General features: G+C 32.5%; 1 protein-coding gene across 4 annotated transcripts; it reads left to right on the plus strand.

The window, feature by feature from the left end:
* Positions 1-1,076: 1,076 nt before the first annotated feature.
* Positions 1,077-22,087, plus strand: GI (gigantea protein (GI)). Of its 4 annotated transcripts, none has more exons than XM_028079747.2 (15): positions 1,077-1,318; positions 1,991-2,212; positions 3,430-3,501; positions 3,680-3,734; positions 3,849-3,991; positions 4,370-4,644; positions 10,310-10,365; positions 14,914-15,151; positions 15,241-15,391; positions 17,450-17,659; positions 17,772-19,358; positions 20,090-20,158; positions 20,468-20,686; positions 21,145-21,237; positions 21,403-22,087. In XM_028079747.2, the coding sequence occupies exons 2-15, from the start codon at positions 2,105-2,107 to the stop codon at positions 21,700-21,702; spliced, it is 3,576 nt and encodes a 1,191-aa protein (XP_027935548.1). In that variant the 5' UTR covers positions 1,077-1,318; positions 1,991-2,104; the 3' UTR covers positions 21,703-22,087. The 4 variants fall into 4 exon arrangements, with proteins under 4 accessions (XP_027935548.1, XP_085532259.1, XP_027935547.1 ...); XM_028079746.2 differs by having other exon boundaries at positions 1,083-1,318; positions 2,071-2,212; XM_085676133.1 differs by lacking the exons at positions 21,145-21,237; positions 21,403-22,087 and having other exon boundaries at positions 20,090-20,224; positions 20,468-20,621.
* The last annotated feature ends 933 nt before the right edge of the window (positions 22,088-23,020 follow it).

A 23,020-nucleotide genomic window follows, 5' to 3' on the forward strand; every position in this document is an offset into this window, starting at 1 on the left:
AGAAAATATAATACACTATACATGATAGCCTAACAATAAGTGCAAATATATATATATATATATATATATATATATATATATATATATATGTGATTTTAAGAAAAATAAATTACTTATATTTTGGATCTCTTTTACTAGTTTTCTTCGTAAATTGTTTATTTAGATTCTTAAATAAATAATTGTTAATAAACATATTTAATATGCATAATTAAAAATTATGCATAGTCATATTTAACTTAAATAATATTTTTAATGATAAGCTCAAAATAAATAATATAAACCAATAAAATTTAAATTAATACTAACAGAGAGAAACTACAAAACATAATTCGCACATGTTAAAATTAATATTAATACATATAAATTACATTTTTAATTTTAAGATTTGGAATAGATTCAATTTTGGTCTCCCAATTTAAAAAAATAAAAATAAAAATGAGCCTTTGAGATTCACAAATTATAGTTTTAGTCAATACAATAGGAATTGTTGCGACGACTTAAACAACACAATCTTATAATAAAGAAGAATATTCGAAATAGAGTAATTTAATTGTAATTAAAATATACAGTGTTAAAAAATAAGTTATTATTTATTTGTATATAATAATATTTTTTGCTTACTAATAATAATAAATATACATATATTTTTTGCTATTAACTTACATTAGTAGTATTTATTTTACTTATAATATATTTATTTATATTATTAGTTTATATAGTGTCAATATTACTCAGTTTTGTATTATATCTACATATAATTTGAAAATAGAATTTTCATTTTTATTAATTAACTAATTAGCTTTATTTTACATGTCACTTATGTCAAATACAAATCACAGATTATAACAATATGAACCTGCAGAAATTTAAAGAATTTATTTAAAGTGAGTTATTTAATAGAACTGTAGGAGATGCAAATAAATTTAACCGAAAGCAATAGGTGTAACTACAAATAAGGGCAAGGTGGATGTATGTATGTATATGTGCAATGATGATGGGCGAACATGGATGTGGATACATGATGATGAATGTGCAGAGTAACATGACGTGACACAGGGTGTGAGGTGAGAGGAAAATATCATTGCCACGTATGCATTCAATCTAGGCTTCTCAGAGCTCCTAAAGATCTTCTCCTTCTTTCTCTCTCCCAGTTGTGTTTGTTTACCCTTTCTCTCTCTTTCTCTCACTCTGCTTTCCACCTTGAACCACCACCTCATAAAACTTCACAATTTCCCATTTTTTCACCTCCATCGTTTCATCTTTGCAATCGCCATGTTTACTTCCTGAAATAATTGCTTATGCACACAGAAGGACTCGGGTACTTTTTTTTGCTGATTTTTTTGTTTTATTTTTATTTAACTGATGTAATCATTTTCATGCCTTCCTGGTTTGTTCATGGTGTTTGTGTTAATTTCTAGACTGGATTTCATCGGCTCTCTCTCTTACCTTTTTTTTTTTTTTTTTTTTTTCTTTTTAAGAAAATTTTGTATGGTGAATCTGAGTTGTTAGATATTTAAGGGGCTTATTTTTTATTTTAATTTGTACTAGCTTTTGAATCTTAGCCGACCTCTGTGGTGTGGAGGGAAATTCCATATTTTCTCGTACAAAGTTTTATTCTCACTACTATTTTTGTTTTATTATTTCTTTTTATTTTGATTTTGCTCTGTTTTGTCAGTTTTTTTTTTTTTTCAGATTTATCTGTGTTTCTGATTTTCATTATTTGGGAAATAGTTTGGATATTTTATAGTGGTGTTAGAGTGAAAAGAACTTAGAAATTATCAGTAATTTTGAAAAGTATAAATGTTCTAGCAGCATAGAGCAACTAGTTGTCGTGCTAAGTATATACTGTTATCTCGAGATGAATTTGGCTGTCTTCCTATTGGCTTGCTCTCTGTCGAAAGTAAAGTTTTTTGTGAAAATTGTTTTGTTTTGATGGATATTGGTGATGGATTGATTACTAAGGTAAAAAGTATCTGGCCATGGTGAACAGGGAATGGTGAATTACGATATTTTAATTCTTGATTGGTAGCATGTTTTGGCTGGAATTTGGATAACGCTTTTAATTGTCAGAGGTAGAAGGAAACGATACCTTGAAAGTAGATAGATGTCTTCTTCTTCTTCTTCAATGGCTGCTCCCAGTGAAAAGTGGACTGACCGTCTTCAATTCTCCTCATTGTTCTGGCCTCCCCCACCAGATGGTCAACAAAGAAAGGTGCCATTTCACTCTTGATTCCCCCTCCCCAAGCCTTTTCTTCTGTAATGTTCTTTTCTCAAAGTAAACTATAACTTTAGTCATTGAATGCCAGTTGCTCTCTTTTATGAATTATGATTAGAATAATGATAAATTATAATATTTTGTTTAATGTTTCAACGTTTGGAATAAAGCTTTTTGGACTTCAGAAGTTAAGAAATGAAATTTCTATATGTCTACTTACTATTGTTGGAGTCCTCACAACCAATTGGTCTAGAGTTTGATCCTTGCTGCTATCATTCTCCTAATGTAAAAATTGAATTTCAGTGCAATGTTAGTGGGGCCATGCATTATCCAAACGCAAAGGGCACTTCTGTGTATTGGGAATGCAATATGAGTTGTCGAGAGATAATTGGTTCATGAATGGAATAGTATCAAGGGATGCATCTTTGTACTGTAGCCTTTGCATGAATCAGCATACGCACAGCCCCCGATGAGACTAGCAGCTATTTAAATTTAACGTTCTAGCTTTTTGATTTTTTTGATTCTCTGGTACTTTTGGGAACTGTTGAATATCCTGAAAATTTAGAGAACTTTCTTGTATGTCATTTCAAAGGTTTTGGTGGGAGTTTCGAGTAGTAATGGCTAGTGGAGACAAGATTCTGCATTGAAATGCAGAATGCTTAAATTTAGACCAGTGTCAAACTTAAGTATATTTTTTCCAGTTGCATCATTTAAATGGTATTTTTTGCTATCGTAGCCAATTATTTCTGAATTGTCTCCTTACTGGACTTTAGATAGGCTGGAGAGCTTTTCACTTGATGTGCAACTACTCTGTATGTGTGTGTTTCTAAATTTCATTGAGGCCTGATGATATTTCTTCTATTGATAAAAAATCCCCTGATAAAAATAGCCTTGGATGGGATGATATAATCAATTGATTTGTAATCTTTTCCCTACGTAGCTTTACAGAAGTTTGCTAAATAACCATGTTAAATGCCCGTCTTTGTATACAAAAGTCAGTGTTTTATGATACATGTAATAAATTAAAATCTCTTCAGTGTTATTTTAATAGTGAAAAATCAGCAGTCTTTTGGTAAATTGTAAGGCTGAGAGTAGTTGTTTGTCAATCAAATATGTGGATTGTAAACATTTTTTCATCTTTAGTTCTGCTATATTGAAAGCTTATTGTTGTTCCATTTTGTTTGTTTTTGTCTTATCATTTCTGCTTTTCCTAGGATCAAATTGCTGCATATGTTGAATACTTCATTCAGTTTACATCCGAACAATTTACTGACGATATTGCCGAGGTATGATAAATGCTCCCATATTTACTGATGAGCCTTGTGAACTGGAACAAAAACAATCTATATAAATTGTTTTTTATATTATTGTTATTGTTGTTATTATTATTACTATTATTATTTTACATGAGAAGCCAATGATTTTATCAAATGCCATTCACCCTGTTCTATATTATTTTGGCAGTTGATCCGTAACCGCTATCCGTCCAAGGAAATTCTTCTCTTTGATGATGTTTTGGGTATTTATGCTTTTTTGCATGTTAGTTTTACTTATGTTTGGCTCAACATATATGTTGTTACCACATTTATTTTTATCTTATGTGAAATAACTTTATATTTTACATTTCATCCAGCCACATTTGTCCTTCATCATCCAGAGCATGGACATGCCGTTGTGCTTCCAATTATTTCATGTATTATTGATGGGACACTAGTCTATGATAAGGCTAGTCCTCCATTTGCTTCTTTCATATCTTCAGTCTGCCCAAAAATTGAGGTATAAGTATAATCCCCTGTTTCATAGCAAAGTATCAAATTTGACTGAATGCCTCATCTTTAACATTATACATGGAAACTTTGCTTAACACATGACTAATTTAAAACCATTCAAATCTTTCTATTATGAAATAAAACAGCAAGTAAATCAGTTATTCAAATATGTGGAAATCTACTCAAGTAAACTTTGTAGAGAAATTTTAGGAGAATCAGTAAGAAATAAATAAATCAGGCATTTAGCTAATCCCTATGAAAGAAAAGAAGTCTCTTGCTTTGAGTTTTTCATCTTTGAGATTGATTTAATATAGCAACTATCTATCTGACTTCAGTTTTTTCAAAGTGGTTCTCTATTATTTTCATTTTGTGTATTATTTTGCAGAATGAATACTCAGAACAATGGGCTCTGGCTTGTGGTGAAATTTTGCGTATTTTAACTCATTATAATCGACCTATTTACAAAATGGAAAGACAATATGGTGAAACAGAAAGAAGCAGTAGTGGCAGTCATGCTACAACTAGTGAACCTATTAATGGGAAATCTGTGCATAATTCTTTGACACATCAGGAGAAGAAACCTATAAGGCCATTGTCTCCCTGGATTACTGATATATTGTTGGCTTCACCAGTAGGCATTAGAAGTGACTATTTCCGATGGTGAGTATTTCTTAGTAATTTGTTCTTAGTAAGTAATAAATAGTTTATCTCTATCAATTTATTTGGCCAGATGTGGTTAATTATGTATGCATGTATGTTTTAACTTTACTTGCACGTCCTAAGGGTTTCAGTTTAAGGTTTGACCTCAAACTCAACCATATCTCATGGTTCACAATTTCAAGAACCAAATGAAGATACTAATTGTGGTCCGATTCACTTTCAAACCATGGTTTATTAGATTTTGAAGTTTGGTTATTACCACTTGAAAAAAAGAAGGAATTATTGAATATATTTTGTGTTTGTAACACGAGCTCTAGTCCCCTATTATAGGCCTTCTTAGGGAAATAGGGAAACTAACATAAAAAGGAACATATGAATAATATTAAAAATATGAGATACTTATCTATTCTAATAATACCGAAGATGTTTACTACAAACATATTTGCTGCACCTGCTTAAGTCGGTGAATGATATCTACCATTCTCAACTTGCTAGTTAGTTCATAGAATCTTGTGATGGGGAGCATTTTGGTGAATAAATTTACCAATCGGAGTTCTCATGGGTGTGGGTGTTGTCTATAAGGCTACTTTCCAATGTCTCTTTGATGAAGTGCTGGTCAATTTCTACACGCTTAGTTCTGTCGTGCTGTATTGGATTGTAAGGTCATAACCAAATTATTATCATAGAATAGTCTCATACTTAAAGTCACCTAGAATGATTTTCACCCATAACATCTCAAATATATTGTGTGCCATAGGTCAACGCCACTTTAGTATTAGATCAAACAACTACATTTTTTCATTTTTACTAGTTTCAGCAAATTTTCTCCAAAAAGAACATGCGATACCTTGAGGTGATTTTCAATCAACAATTGACCTGACAGGTTGCATTTCTATACCTTTGATGGATAGTGTACCTTGTGAATAACAGTTCTATTGTACTGACTTTAAAATATTAGCGGATTCTATTTTCTGCCCACAGGTTTCTTTTGGGAATCATGCATAGCCTACCACACTCATAGCACGAGCAATGTTTAGGCTAGTGAGATAAATAGATGATCTTTCCCACCAGTCTTTGTTATTGAGTCTTCTCTACTATTGGTATTAGACTAAGTAATCTAGCGGTCCTAGAATCAATCAGTTGTAGTGTGGTCCAAAACATAGGTTGAATACCACAACCTTGTGCTTGCTATTGCAAAAGTATCTTGGCTCAATCCTTGCTGGCTAAACTTGGAGTGATGCATGTTGTTCCTATCATTCACTTTGACAATGTGAGTGTTGTCTCTCCTGCTCATAATCTAGTCCTCCATGATTGTACCAGACGAGGAGCTTGACCTGTTATTTTATTTATTATTTTTTAAAGAAATTTTGATTCAAGCTATCTTTCCAACCCAGTTTGATATAATGAGGTCCAAGCTCAAAGTGTATGATCCCTTATCCTGGTCTAGCTCTCACCCACCATGGGCTTGTTGGGTGAGTCTTAATCGAGTATACTTGATTGGGTGTATTAGCATCCAACAAAAGGGTCTATGTTGTGTAATTTCCTTTTGTTTGTATAATTGTAAGAAGTTTGTGATAGCTTGACCTTAACCAATTTGTTCGCAATAGTTGAATCTTAACCTGTCTATTAGCTAGCTTATTTAGCTTGACTCTATAAAATCATATGGTTTTCTATGAAAAGTCTCAAATCTATTTGTCGGGATTTCTTCTTTCTTCCAATCTTGTGGTTCCTTTTTTAATGGGAATTCCAAATGTTTTGCACCCAATTTTCATATTCCTTCACGAGATCAAGTATATACTTTCTTTGAGAGACAAAGATACCTTTTTTTGGAATGGACAACCTCTATCCAAAGAAAGTACCTAAGTTCCCAGCTCCTTCATTTCAAATTGAATTGCTTGCTTCTTCCTTAAAAACTGCTTTTTCAGTGTCATGATCATCACATGCACTGACCATGTCATAAACATAGAGGAGTGTGAGTTTACCCTGATAGGAATGCTTTATGAATAAGGGAGTTATCACCCTGGCTGTGCCTGTACCCCATGGAAACTTGGGTGAATCTTCCAAACCATCCTTGAGAAGATTATTGACAACCTAGAACTTGACAACCTGGTGGTTTAACTTTCCTTGGTTGAGGCTTTAAACATGAACAAAGGTGCTATAACAGAAGGACAGGGTAGAATACTGGCCATAACATGAACAAAAAGAAAGGACATTTGTTGTATTGAATTAAAGCCAATGGCATTAATCCAATCAACATCTAGAAGAGTAATCTCTGGAAACTTTAAGGAAGTAACAATTCTTTTTCGAAACCCTGTTTTGTTTAGGGTATCAAAGCCTAGCTAAAAAATTATGCCACTTACATTGAGACTTAGAAATTTGTTGTTTATGTATTATGTGCCACTATCAAAGAACAGTTGCATGATAAATTTTCCAAATTGAGTTTGAATCATGTAATAGAAGTTTATAAACAGCTAGAAAACTTCAATTTGCTCTTTCATGAAAAAAATCAGTGTAATAAAGGTAATTATCAATATAGAAGAAAAACATTTTGAACAAGATATATTACGATTGGAAGAAGACCCTCATATAAGAATGAATCCAATCAAAGGTTCAAGGATGATATGCTATTTCTCTCCCTTTTGAATAGAAAAGTTAAGCGTTTGCCAAATCTGGGAATCTAATTTTGGATTGAAAGATATACAAAAATAATATTTGGGAATTGAACTACTTATAGTTACTTGAGCACATCATTTTTGTAATTTGTATGGTATATCATTTTCAATATCAAAATTTGTATGGAGCTTATAGGTCTATGAAGATAAGGGCCAAGCTTGTGCTGCCGAATATTCAAATGCTAATTGGAAAGTTCTCCTATTGAAAGGAGATATATTTGTTGTGTGGTGAATTTATTGCGGATGACATGTTTTCCTAGAAAGTAAGAAATAAAGTGTTGTAACAAGGTACCTTGACTTGTTTGTTCAACTCCATTTCTTGAACAAAGAAAATATCAAATTCCTTGTGCTTTGTCTTGTTGGGAAGAATTGGGAGCCAAGGCAACGTTGCTTTTGTTGATTTGAAATATTGTAAGGGCAATAGTAGGCACAACCAGCTCAAATTGTAGGGTTTGGATCCTAAAGACTTCAGTTGAAATTTGTCCTATGTTAGGGCATTTCACTCGTGTTGAAACTAGAAATCAGCATTTAGTTTTGGATCACCAAGATACATATTTGAACCAATAAACGTTGCAACACATGGGAGTAGACAATGGTTTTGTCGGAGGCATCAAAACCTTGTGAATGGGTCATATGGAGAAATACGATAAAGTTGTATGAATATTTTTCGTTTTTTTCTTAAGTTAAAAGATGCTCGCATTTGTAAAACTTATTTATAAGTTAATTTTTTTTAAGATAATTTGAATTACAAAGAACCCCTTAGTCATCTTTGAAGTTTTGAGAATCACTTTATTCCCATGCACAACAAATGCCTTGCCATTGCATAAATCCCCAACACATAACAACAACCTTCTAGAGTAACATCATCCATTGCCTCCACCATATCATGCTTGTCTGCTCCACTATCATCTTCTATTCTCCTTGATTCATTTTCTTCATCCTCATTCACAACTCCCTCCCTTCTTAGGCTCTTGTGTCTCCTTTGTCCATTGTTGTCATCCCTCTTTGTGTAATCTCTCCTCTTCTTGGTTCCTATTCCCCTACGAAAATCCTTCTCCTTTGTGGTGCCTCGGGTTGTGCTACAACAATGGCATTGCTTTCAACCCAAGCAGTAGCTGATATGATGCAAAGTGAGGCTAAAGGGCTTCATTCTGAGGTCCTTCCTAACGAGGTTGATGAAAATGAAATTGCATCAATCATAGTCGTTGTAGTTGTTCTCCATGAATAGGTGACATGTGGCTTTGTGAGGGTCAGTGGCAAGGGAGATGTTGATGATGATGGAGTGGCCATAGCAGATGTGTTTGTTGAGGTCACACAAGGACCTTGGTAGGGATTATGGAGCAAATTAGGTCCTTTAACATGGGCTTTGTTGTTGCTGAGTGTCATAGAAGTGAACTTCCAAAGCAAGCTTCACACAAGTTGAAAAAAGCTCCTAGCTGTAGCTTTTCAAAAAGCTAGCTAGTGATCTATAATTCTTACAGAGGTACTTTCATTTTTTGTCAGAAATTTTATAGGTACTGCTTGACAAAACTGTCGCAAGAAGTTAATCTAAACATAAGTTGGACCCAGTCGCGGAACTTGGACAAAATATTCAGGGATGCCAAATTATATTTATATATTTGTTATATATATTATTTTTTCTTATTAAATAAAAAATCTTTTTATTTCCTCGATTTAAACTATTTTCAGAGTGATTCACATACTTTTCGATTCCTAATCTTCCTAATCATACATGATGGGTATTCTAATTTATGTTCCAAATTAAGGTTATTCATTATGTGCAATGAAAGTTGTAACACAGTCCATAATACATCTATCAAATTTTACCATATGTAGCAAAAAACACAAAATTCATAAATTTCATAATTTAATAAAATTCCTAAATTTCATAATTTAGGATTATATTAATTTTGGAAGAAATATAATTAGGGTTCATTTCAATTTTATAAAAGATTCCCAAAATCAAAATTAGGGTTCATACTAATTTGGGAAAAACTTAAATGAGGAAGAATATCATAATAAGAAAATCATAAATCTAACACACATAAATCATAATAGAATATTAATCTTGATTCATGAGAGATATTATGATGATACGTTTTTAACCTCTCTGGTCTCCAATCTCTATATCCGGACTTATCTTTTTACCTTTTTTTTTTTTGTTTTTTCTAATTGTTATGCCTTATTGATGACTTAATGACCAAAAACCTTATAGTCAAGAGACAAAATTCTAATTTCTTTTGTTAACCAACATCCATCAAATTAATTGTTATTTTAATTTTTAAACAATAAAAATATATGAAGAATCAATGTATATAAATAAGATGATGAGAAGTTGTTTTAAATTTAGTATAAATAATATAATAACATATAATACAATTTTAACATATATACAAATATAAAACATTAAAAATTTTTGGGGAGCCTATGTCATAGTGAAGTTCCGCCAGTGGCTGGGCCAGACATACCTTGAGTCAAATAATGATTCCCAACTCACAGAGGTACCCTAACACTGCCAATACAGGCTAAATATGCAAATTAACCATTGACCCACCTATTGAACTTGTGATCCAGTAACTACTATGCTTTATTTTACATAATTATGATCAAATCTTTCATTTGCGTCTCTCATCTCTCAACAATTACATATCACTTGTAAAGGATGAAATATAAGCTTGTTGGCAGTTTTTCCTGATTGTTAATTGAAATACATGGATTGAGCTGAAAATCATATTTCATAACTGTGAAAAGGAAAGCATTTGACTCATGTTCATTAGGGATTTCCAGTATTGGAATATAGCATAACTTAGTTCAGGGGTACATGATTTTGTTTATCTTCTCAGTAGTGTAAATTATGTATGGTTATAGTCTCTCCTTCTTTATCTTGGTAGAATCAAACAGCTTTCCATGGTATAATAATTTATTGAATTATTTTGTTATGTTTGCACTGAGCATCTTTGATTTTAGTCCATGACTTTGCTGTATGATAACAGGTGCAGTGGTGTTATGGGTAAATATGCTGCAGGAGAACTCAAACCTCCATCAACTGGTATGATAAATTTTGATAATTTAATACAGAATGCTGTTCTTTCTTTCTTTTTTTAAATTCCACAATAATATGTGAACAAATTCATATATAAAAAAGGAGTCATTTCTTTAGAAAGTAGAGAGTTTGGTTAGGTTGTATGTTTATTTTTAGTTTTTCGTAGCACTTAAAATCTGCTTCAAATACTTTTAACCATAGATTGAGTTTATGTTTACACTATATATGCACAGAAGTTGGATTTGCCTTGTCCGTGTGATCTTGTTCATTCCTCCCACCCTCTCTATTATTTATGACGCCTCTCTTCTATCCCTATCGGTTGATCCAAATATGATATGAAGATATTATTGAGCAATTAAGTTTAATTAGTTAGTGTAATTAAATTGCTTAAAACTGATGTAGATAGTTAATCTTATTCTATCTTCAAATAAGTTTAGTATTCTTTTTCCATTTTAAGACTTGAAGAGGATTTTTCTGTTTCAGTCTTATCAATCATAATGTACTCTGGTCTGTGACTTTATAGGGGTGATTTTCAGTTTTATGTTTTGAAAATTTCAAAAGTTAAACCCAGCTTTTGTTGAGTTTTCAGATTCAGTTTTTTAGATTTAGTTTTTGATAAATTGCTGCAATTTACCTTGTCCCAGTGGAAACTCTGCCAATATTAAAAAAGAAAAACATTGAAACATAAAATAATTGTAAGTGACAAATTAACTAAAAAAATGAAAACTGTGAAAAAAAAAATTGACAAAATAAATATTAACCATAGAAACTATAAAAATTGTTAAATATAAGTCACTCAAGCCATCCTATATAACCGTGAAGACTATTGCTGTGTTGACAGTCTTGCTAACATTGGACTGAAAATATATTAGACTTTACTTGGTTTGTATTTTTGCTTTGTATCATTAGTTTTGATTTTTTTTTGTACTAGTTATCAACTCTCAGACTTTAGATTTCTATAGCTTTTTTCTTTGGGAGAGTTGTTTTCTTTTACATGATTTTCGTTTGGTCTTCCATATTTTTTGTATCTGTTTTTTCTTCCTCTTTTATATACATCGTTCCATGTAATGATGGTAGCAGCTTTGAAAGTAACAAAGGTAGTGGCAGTGGTAGAGGTGGTGGTGAAAGTGATAGTAATGATGTCATGACAACAATAAGGTTATAAACAAACATAACAATATGGTTTGCTTAAACTAAACTAAATTTACAAATTGTTTTTTCTTGATTTTGAAAACGAATGTAAAAGTGTTTCAAAATTGAGTAAAAAACTATTTCAACTGGAATTTTACCGAATGCATTTTGATTGAAAATTGCATCTAGAAACCAAAAACTTGCAACTAATATGAGTGATGGCTAAATTAACTAGATTTTGATAATCTTGCCATGCACCTCATGTTTTTTGAAGAAGTATACCCTTGCGAGGCATCCAAAAACGAGGGAAAGGATAGAAAGTTCTATGCAGGAAGAGATGGTATAAGGCACTTCGAAATTTAAGATTGAAAATGTACAAATCACTAAATAGAAAGTGGCACGAACAAGGCTAGTGAAAACCTCTTTGGGGAGTTTCATGTGAAAAAGGAAAACTAATCTTGACCTTCGGTTTGGATAGAGAATTTCATAATTTCTAAGACATTTAAATACATTCAATTTGAATTGATCTCATTTCAAATTATTTCAATTTTCAAATGTTTTGTCCAGATAAGACAATTCAAATTTACTGAATTTTAATTTTCTCGTTTGGGAAAGAATTTCATTTGCCATCAAATGCAAGGACTTATTTATTAGTATTTCAAAAATATCACTATGGATTGTCTTTTTTAGTTGATCTTGGTTGGTATTATTTTTCAATAAATGTTAATCAAGGCTTTTTAATTGGCATTGACAACTTTTTTCTCAACTGACATTGGTCAATATTGTTTACAACTAATATCAACCACAATTATTTAGTTTGCATTGATTGATGTTATTTTTACTACATTGCTGACAAACAATCCACTTATTGTGTAGGGAAAGTTTCCCAAGTCAACATTAGGGAAAAAAATCCTAACAAACTTTTGACAGAGAATAACATTGGTGGCAATGATAAGAAAGTAATCATTGTAGACATCCCAAAGAAATAGTCACAAGAAGCACCAATAAAAAAAATGCAAGTTGACGACTGTCAAAAATAGTTTTCCTAAAATTGGACAAGAAATATTGACTTGAGAGAGAAAGATTAGTAGCAAAAAAAGATAATCCTATTTTAACAACATAAATATAAAAGTAAGTTTTATCAACTTCAAAAAGAAAACCCTAGTTGACATCAACTAAAAAGTAGCCCTCTCAACGACTTCCTTACCAAAATCAAGCTAGAAAGAAAATATGAAAGTAAGAGACAGTTCAAAATAATCCGTGTAAGTCTAAGTTCTACATTGAATAAAGTTGATAAAGTTAAACACTATAAGAAAAACGACCCATAAATCTAATGTTTTGAAGTTTTGGGTTAAAAATTGTGTCAATTACTTATGTGAGTTGGGTTGATGTCACATATCCTTAACTATGAAGTTCAGATATGGTTTCTATGGAGCGTTTCCGACATAGCTATTCAATTTTTTTTTTATTGTTACTATTTTGTTATAATTCGGTGGCCATTATCTAATTAAGTTCTGATTTTTTTAAACCAAGTCTAACTAAATATAAAAATTCAAAATCTGAAAGTGTATAAAATTAATTAAAAGATATGACAATATCTAAACAATTTAATAAGTAATTATTTAGTAATAATTGATTAAATTTTATAATATCTTAAATATGTCAATAAAACTGAAATTAATCATATATATATATATATATACACGGTAGACATTTGCTTAAGTCCATATTTTGATCTTGAACGTTTAATGTGGACTTAATTAGGATGCAGACTTATGAAATTTTAAGAGTCATATTGCAATATGGAATATTATGATTCATATAATTACAAAGAGTTGAGAATTTGTACGAAAACATGAGAGATATAAGAGATATGTTACAAGAGAAATATATATATATATATATATATATATATATATATATATATATATATATATATATAACAAAATATAAAGTCAAATGACTTTACGTGATTTTTTTTTCTAAGAATAAAGTCAAAAAATTATTGATCCGAGAATTTTCCCTTTTTAAATGCGGATTTAGGCAGGATGCGGACGGAATTAAATGAGTGCAGATTTAAGCGAATGTTTAATATATATATATATATATATATATATATATATATATATATATATATATATATATATATGTGTGTGTGTGTGTGTGTGTGTGTGTGTGTGTGTGTGTGTGTGTGTGTGTGTGTGTGTGTGTGTGTGTGTGTGTGTGTGTGTGTGTGTGTGTGTGTGTATGTATGTATGCGTGTCGTGTTCGTGTCTTATATTTTTCACTTTAGTTGTATCTGTGTGTCCGTATTCGTTTCTAGGCTTCCCTATCAGTCTCCCAAAAAAAAAAAGACTCAACCCATCAATGATATTAGAGTCGATGGTTTGTCTTAGTGATCAACGTAGGCTGTTGTGACGACAACAACTACAACTACAACACGAGATAACAACATCACAACCACAACTTAGATACAAGGGTCACTTTATACTTGAAGGGTAATATACCATATGAAAGGGACTCACATTTAGAGGGAAGATTGTTGAAAATAATCCGAGTGAGTCTAAATCTCACAATGAGTAGAAATGACAAAGTTAAACGTCATATAAGAAAAAATGTCCATAAACCCAGCGTCTCAGAGATTTTGAGTTAAAAGTTATGTTAATTCCTTATGTGGACTAGACTGAAGTCACATATATAATTTCTCCCTAATGAACCCCCTATGAAAAAACCCATCAGAGATGTGAATTTGAAATTCTTACTTTTTTTAAGGTGGAATTTGTAATTTTCTTATTTTGAGTAAATGCAATTACTCTCATGTATAAAAATATAGAATTTTGATTTCTTTTGAAATTTCTTACCCTAGCAACACATTTTTCGTAAAGCATTTTAATACCCTCTTAAACTTTTCTATTTAAACACACTATTAGTGTTTGTGTTTTTGATTGCACTAGGTCATTCTATTTAACCGTAGAATGGCCAACTGAAATCCAAATGCTTAATGTTGAAGAATTTTACAAATGCCAAAGCTATTGCATCCTGTTAGCTATATAATAATAGAACACCAATGAGGAAATATAATAATAGAGTACAATGTAGAAATCATGAAGCTTAGGATTTACATATCAAAGTTAACTTTTTATGTTCTTATTTTTATTTGTGATCTTGGTATATTTGTGTGTGTGTTTTTTTCTTTCTTCGATTGTGCACTTATTCATTGCAGTTAATTGTCATCGTTAACACAAGTCTTCTGGTGTGATTGATATCCTCCATGCACTGGTAGGAGATTAGAAATTAATTTTGTTCGTGAAACAACTCTGTAAAAAGTCAAGTTTTATTAAAAAGGGTTATCACTTATATATTGTCACTAATGTTTATGTTTTTAATATGACAAGGAGATGACCTTTTTCTTTTGTCTTTTAGCTTCTCGTGGTTCTGGGAAGCATCCTCAACTTGTGCCGTCGACTCCACGATGGGCTGTTGCCAATGGTGCCGGTGTGATATTAAGTGTTTGTGATGATGAAGTTGCTCGTAATGAGACTGCTACTTTAACAGCAGCTGCTGTTCCTGCACTTTTGCTTCCTCCTCCAACGACTGCTCTGGACGAGCATCTAGTTGCTGGATTACCGGCTTTGGAACCATATGCTCGATTATTTCATAGGTTATTTTTAACTTAAATACCTTTCTTGATTTTTAGTTGTTCATAAGTTCATACGTCTGAGAAAATATATATGCACCTAACCATTGCAGATATTATGCTATTGCTACTCCAAGTGCTACACAGAGACTTCTTCTTGGACTCCTAGAAGCACCTCCATCCTGGGCCCCAGATGCACTTGATGCTGCTGTGCAGCTTGTGGAGCTTCTTCGAGCTGCTGAAGATTATGCATCTGGCATAAGGGTAAGTACAATCCTGATAGACAGAATAACTGCAATGCTGAATTTAATGAAAACATGCATTTTTACTACTATAGTTTTTATATAAAATTTCTGTTATGCAACTTAATTCAAAACCCAATTTATATTGAAAAGTTAACATGTGGCTTGACTTTTTACATTGTTGAATATTTGGTTTTTCACTAGATTTTCTTTCACGTTATATATTTTTTAATAGTTGGTGAATCTGCTAATTTTCTTAAGTTTGTCACTTGTATGGTTCTGTTTCTTGCTATGTTAAACTAGTGGATGTTATAAGCTATTGTATCATTTCATTGAATCTTGGAAAGTGTGCATAAGTTGCTATAGATTTGGAAAAAAAAGTTAAACTACCTCTCCTAAAACTAGTTTCCATGTTATACATGAGAAGTATCCAGTGCTTTTGTTGTTGGTTAATCTTCACCAGAAAACTTGTTTTAGTGGAGTCGTCCTTTCCACCGTGAGTGGGTTAAATCAAATACTTGTAGCTGGAAGTTTTTTTATTTAGTGACATTTTTAGTAATTCATTTGCTTTAATTCATTTTAAGGTAAGGGGAATTGCACTTACTTCTTTATAATAACTAGCATGTTGACCAAAATTTATGGAAAATAGATTATGCAGATTAAAAATTTAAAAGTTTTAAAATGTACAAATTGAAGGATTTTATTTTTATATACTAACAATGTAAAAAAATCTGTACTGTCATCCAATTATAAATTATCATATGATTAAACATAGCAAATTTTGTAATAATTAATTTAAGTTGGTGATTATAAATGAACTGGCATGTAGCTTAGCCGACAATATATAAAAAAATTAAATCATTTACTGTAATTAGTATCACTTTATTACGATTAAATAATTTAAGTTACTATGATTAATAAAATAAAGGTAGTATGTGTTACTTTATTAAAACACAAAGAAAAGTGAGTGTCATTTACAAACTAGTGTGTGAGTGAGTGTTATTTAAGAAAATCTCAGAGGAGGTGAGTGTAATTTCCCCTAAATGTGATATTTGGTTTAACATGTATTTATAACCTTATGAAGCATTATGGAAAGACTTATATTGAAAACATATAACTAATTTTTTATTTTTTTATTATTTAATTATTATAAAATTTATATGCAGTTTTTAACTTTATATAGATGATTTATATGCAGAAGGGACAGTATCTTTATTTTAAATATTTGAATCTCTTATAAGAATTGAAAGTTCAAGGTCACATTGATTTTTTAGTCATCGTGATCATCACCCATTACTATGTTACCCGCATAGTCAACCAAAAAGTAAATCAATTAGAGAAACATCTATAGAACACTTGGTCAGGTTCACTTCGGATCATGTCATATTAGGCACAACACTTCTAAATCCCCCAAACCATGCGTTTTTAAGTCCATATTGAACCTTATAAAGATGACATACGTATCCACAACATTCCTCCTTAGTAACAGAACAAGGTGGTTGCTCCATATACTTTTCTGGTTCCATATCTCCATGAAGGAAGATCTTCTTAATGTCTAATTGATAAGATAACTAGTTTGCATAGCTGCAAAAAAAAAAGAAAAAAAGAGATGGACAAGGATTATCTTAACCGTAGAAGAGAAACAATCTTGGCTAACCACTTGGGTGTAGCCTTGAGCTACCAATTGAGCATTCAGTCTATCAATACTTCCATTTGGACCAACTATGACAATGTATACCCAATAACTCCAACAATGAACGTTGCAAGAAGATGAGGAACGTTTATCTATATTTGATTAGATTCTAATTTTGTCATTTCATCAATCATTGTGTGTTGCCATTCTGATGAGAAAGAGCTTCGTGTAGAGAGACCTAGGAATGATGATGACAGTAATCGCATAGACAAATGTATAGTGTGTAGGATAATAGTGCAACATACAGTATCAATTCTGTATGTGCATTGTAGTGGGATTACTAGCTACAGGATAATATCCTATTGTGCATTTTGAAATTTTCATCTGAAGAAACTCAGATTTAAAACCAATTGACTGATGTGTTTTTCTTTTCTTATGTCAATGAAGCTTCCTAGAAATTGGATGCATTTGCATTTCTTGCGTGCAATAGGGACTGCAATGTCCATGAGAGCTGGTATAGCTGCTGATGCTGCAGCTGCTCTGCTTTTCCGTATACTTTCACAGCCTGCATTACTTTTTCCTCCTCTTAGACAAGTTGATGGAGTTGAAGTTCAACATGAGCCTTTGGGTGGATATATTTCTTCCTACAAGAAGCAGGTTGTGTTCATGTTTACCAGTTAACATTTTTTAATGTTGTTCTAGATTTGTACAGTTATGCATGTAGGATTTTTTTGTACACTTATGATCTAAAACCTTTGTTGTTGATCAGATAGAAGTTCCTGCGGCTGAAGCCTCTATTGAAGCTACTGCCCAAGGCATTGCATCAATGCTTTGTGCCCATGGTCCAGAGGTTGAATGGAGAATTTGCACCATTTGGGAAGCTGCTTATGGCCTGATTCCTACAAGTTCCTCAGCTGTTGATCTTCCAGAAATTATAGTTGCAACCCCACTTCAACCTCCCATACTGTCATGGAATTTGTACATACCCCTACTTAAGGTCCTGGAATATCTTCCTCGTGGAAGCCCATCTGAGGCATGTCTTATGAAAATATTTGCTGCCACAGTAGAAGCTATTCTTCAAAGGACATTTCCACCCGAGTCCACTAGAGAACAGAGCAGAAAGTCAAAATACCTGTCTATCATTGGGTCTGCCTCTAAAAACCTTGCTGTGGCAGAACTTCGTACAATGGTTCATTCCCTTTTCTTAGAATCATGTGCGTCTGTAGAGCTCGCTTCACGACTACTTTTTGTTGTCTTAACTGTCTGCGTCAGTCATGAAGCTCAATTCAGTGGAAGCAAGAGGCCAAGAGGTGAAGATAACTATCCAGCTGAGGAAATCATTGAGGACTTACAAACATCTGAAAACCAGAAAGAATCAAAAAATAGGAAAATGAAGAAGCAAGGTCCTGTAGCAGCGTTTGATTCTTATGTTCTGGCTGCTGTTTGTGCTCTAGCCTGTGAGCTTCAGTTGTTCCCTTTGATTACACGGGGGAATAATCATTTAGTTTCCAACAATGTTCAAAATATAGCCAAGCCTGTTAGACTGAATGGATCTTCCCATATTAGACAGAATGGATCTTCCCATATTAGACAAAATGGATCTTCCCATGAGTTGCGAAATGGCTTAGATTCTGCAGTACGTCATACTCACAGAATTTTAGCAATTTTAGAGGCACTATTTTCATTGAAGCCATCTTCTGTTGGCACTCCTTGGAGTTACAGCTCAAATGAGATTGTTGCAGCAGCTATGGTTGCTGCACATGTTTCTGAATTGTTTAGGAGGTCCAAAGCTTGCATGCATGCTTTGTCTGTTTTAATTCGTTGCAAGTGGGACAACGAAATTCACTCCAGGGCATCATCATTGTATAATCTCATAGACATTCACAGCAAAGCTGTTGCATCTATAGTGAACAAGGCAGAGCCTTTAGAAGCAACCTTAATTCATGCACCTATTTGGAGGGACTCCCTTGTTTGTTGTGGTAGTAAAAGGCAGAATCAATGTGAAAGTAGCCGCTTTGACCCTGGGCAAACATCTATTGTACCTTCAACAGATACATTCCCATCAAAACCTAACCATACTTCTGAGAAAACCCCTTGTTCAAACGAAGCATCAGGGTGTTCCTTGGGTAAAGGTGTCTCTGGTTTTCCATTGGATGCTTCTGATCTAGCCAACTTTCTCACAATGGACAGGCATATAGGATTGAATTGCAATGCACAAATTTTTCTCAGATCCATGCTGGCAGAGAAACAAGAATTGTGTTTCTCTGTAGTTTCACTTCTATGGCACAAGTTGATTGCATCTCCTGAGACTCAACCTTGTGCAGAAAGCACTTCTGCCCAACAGGGATGGAGACAGGTACAAGTACAAATGTTATACTTCAGAAACTTTATCATCTTTTCTTTTTGAATATTCTTTTTTCTTCCAATGGTTGAATTGTGCATGTTTTTAACCTATAGTGGAATTTGAGAAGAAAAATTCTTTGATGGAACGGCCTAGTTCTTGTTAATCATAGAAGTTGGGTTCTGAAAAGCCAGAACTGCAGTTTGAGGATAAATAAGTGTATCATGTCTACAAACAAAAAACATGGGAAAGACTGCCAAAATTATGTAACAGATACATTTGAAGAAATTTCTGATCTGAACTTTTACAAAGCCGAGAAAGCAGCTTCCATAGGGATTAGCATTGAAAATTATTTATATTGAAAAAAAAGACTAAATAGTTGTTCTCATTAAAGGCAGATTAATTGATCAATTAAAAACCGCTACGCTACATTAAGCTGGATGAAGTGTCATACCAAGACAATCTACCACTAAGATGAGATATACTGGGTGTAACTTCTGAATTTCAAATGAAACTATAATAGTATGTGCCAACTGGTGAGAGGTATCGAAGAATTCACATTTTAGTTTCTTGTTTAAATACTACAAATTGGTAAAGGTTGACAAAGTTGCCCTATTGAGTTAGATGATAAGATAAGAGTTATAAATGTGTGCAATGTAATTGTGTGGATCCAAATATCTCTTTTATATCCCTATTTCTACTGTAAAAGGTTCATAATTGACTATTTTGGATTTAATGTTATGTAGGTTGTTGATGCCTTGTGCAATGTTGTATCAGCCTCACCAACGAAAGCAGCTACTGCTGTCGTTCTTCAGGTCCAAAATTTCGTCTTATCATGAAGGATTTCATAAATGACCTTGGCTGCTAACTTGGACTCGACAGTTACTATTTTTTTTCCAAAAATATGTCATTTTTTAAGCAGATTTCCAAATTTTAGGAACTATTATTTCCAATATCTATGAGAATTGGCTTTTACATTTACTGGCTAGAAAGTTCTATAGCTGATACTGAAGTTTCATCTATCCAATGTTTATTCGTTATATATTTCTTTTATAAATAATTATTGTCATTATTTCCTGCATTTTACTTGTTTAGTCACTTTCCTGGGCTTGTTTACTTGTCAGGCGGAGAGGGAATTGCAGCCATGGATTGCCAAGGATGATGATTTAGGTCAGAAGATGTGGAGAATCAATCAGCGGATTGTAAAATTGATTGTGGAACTTATGAGGAATCATGAGAGTGCGGAATCATTGGTAATTGTGGCAAGTTCATCAGATTTACTACTGCGAGCCACAGATGGGATGCTGGTTGATGGAGAAGCTTGTACTTTACCACAGCTGGAGGTAGTGTGTTTCAACATTGCCTTCTCTATACATTATTTAGCTAACTTAATATTTTTATTTTAGTACTCCAACCATGTTGTACACGTAATCAGCTTGGTCTCTTCAAAGTGTGAAGCCTTCAACAATTGGGCTTCCAAAAGATGAGCCTCCTTGTGTTGCAATATATTTCTAAGCCTTTCTATATCTATACAACCAGCATAGTCTTCATCTTAGGTTTTCGAAATGTGCACGTTAATGGACTCACACGACGTGACACATGCTGAGAAAGTTATATCAAAACGTGACTTAGAGATTACTAATCTTATGAACCATCTTTCTAATAATACATCATGATTTCATTTAACAAACATGAATTTTGAAGCAGCCATTAGTGGCAATGTGAAGGGAGAATTTGCTGTTTCATATATTTTTGTTTTATATCTAAGCTATATTTATGTTTCAATAATTGCAATGGCCAGTTATTGGAAGCGACAGCGAGAGCGGTTCAGCCAGTGCTGGAGTTTGGAGAATCTGGATTGGCTGTGGCAGATGGCCTTTCAAACCTTTTAAAGGTCAAAAATTTTCCTTATTGGAACTTAGTGAATACAAATATACTTTTAAATTCCAAGACAAATGCACATTTAGAAAAGGGCTATCCACTGCAAAACCAAAAACTCTTGTGCTTTTTCTTAGTCATGATTACTGATATATTTGAGCTGTAAACAAATCACATGCAGTGTCGTCTCTCAGCTACAATCAGATGCCTTTCTCATCTCAGTGCGCATGTTCGTGCTCTGAGTATATCAGTTCTTCGTGACATTTTGCATACTGGTTCAATCAGATTTAGTCCTAAACCTCGGAGAATAAATGGCACCCACAATCCCTCTTATCAATACTTCAATTTGGATGCCATTAACTGGCAAGCTGACATAGAAAAATGCTTGACTTGGGAAGCTCACAGCCGAATTTCAACAGGATTGTCTATTAACTTTCTTGATACCGCCGCCAAAGAGTTAGGCTGCACTATCTCCATGTGAAATGAAATCAAACTCTGCAACCATCCATCATAGTCTGTGACATTTTTTTACTAAACTTGTAGAAAAGAAAAACATACGTTATTGATGCTTATGGAACTAACGTGTTTACAAATAAGCAACATCATCATGCTAGTCCTGTTAAAAAGAGTCACAGTCATAATTCTAGTATGTTTATAGAAAGCTCATTTTGTATCATGCATGTATTGTAGCTAAACTAAGTTTTCACCAACAACTTGGTCGTGACTCTGGTCTCAATAGAACAGACTTGTACAGTAACGATAGACGAGGCTGTAACCAGGTCCTTTTCTTCATTATTGTCTCATTTTGTGTTATGTTTATGTTGATTTAGCTTGTAATGAAAGTCAGTGATAATTGTTTTGGACTACTGTGTGTTCTAGCGGGCATTTCCTTTCTTCAATCTCTTGATTTTGTAGGCTTTTTATCTTCTGTCTCTTTCATTGTCTGATTACAATGAAATTTTAGGAGGTTTTCGAGTTTCGCTTGATTCTAGTTCTGATCAATCTTTGTCATATATAGTTAAATATCATTAATTATTTTAGTTTGTTTAAAAACTTAATCACGTGCCAATCATAGAAAAGAGTGGTTTATGAAACGTTAGGCACTAGGCTGGTCTTGAAACTCAACTTTGCTTTATCTTTTACTATGTAAGAATTAAACATATTTAACAAACTGTTAAATTTCTTTAACAAATCTTAGTATATAAGGAGGCATTATTGATTTTGTTAGACATACTAATGATTAGTTGGCAATGTCACATATATTGACTAATTATAAATCTCATCAATGTAGCGTGGAAAACATTTTAAGTATGGACAAATAATTGTGAGAAGTAAAATTAGTTTATGTAAAATATTGGTAAAGTTTGTTTAATTCACATAATCATTTTCATGGTAATAAAACAATATATTAGAAACGTTTTAAAATTAATATAAAAATCTAAAAAATGTGGGAACAGTAAATTATTGTTTTTATTTGAAAATATTGATATATCATATTAAAAGAAATCAAATATTCATCATAAAAAATAAATGTTTTATTTGTTGTTTAATAATATTGTTAAAGAAACAAAAATAAGAATTTTGCTTTAATCAAGCAATAGAAAACAGAAAATATAAAGTGGGAGTAACTTTGAAAAATATCCATGGTGAGTCAAATAACATAAAATCTCTAAAATAATAATAATAATAATAAAACATATGTATTTTTTATAAAAAAATGAATATGTAATATTTATCAATTCATTACCTTGTTCATTTTGGTTTAATCTTGATTAGCAAGGAAGAAAAGCAAAACGACA

The sequence above is a fragment of the Vigna unguiculata genome, chromosome 7 (assembly GCF_037176805.1).
Source record: "Vigna unguiculata cultivar grain cowpea cultivar isolate G323 ecotype 2 chromosome 7, ASM3717680v1, whole genome shotgun sequence".
In the NCBI taxonomy this organism is placed as follows: Eukaryota; Viridiplantae; Streptophyta; class Magnoliopsida; order Fabales; family Fabaceae; genus Vigna; species Vigna unguiculata.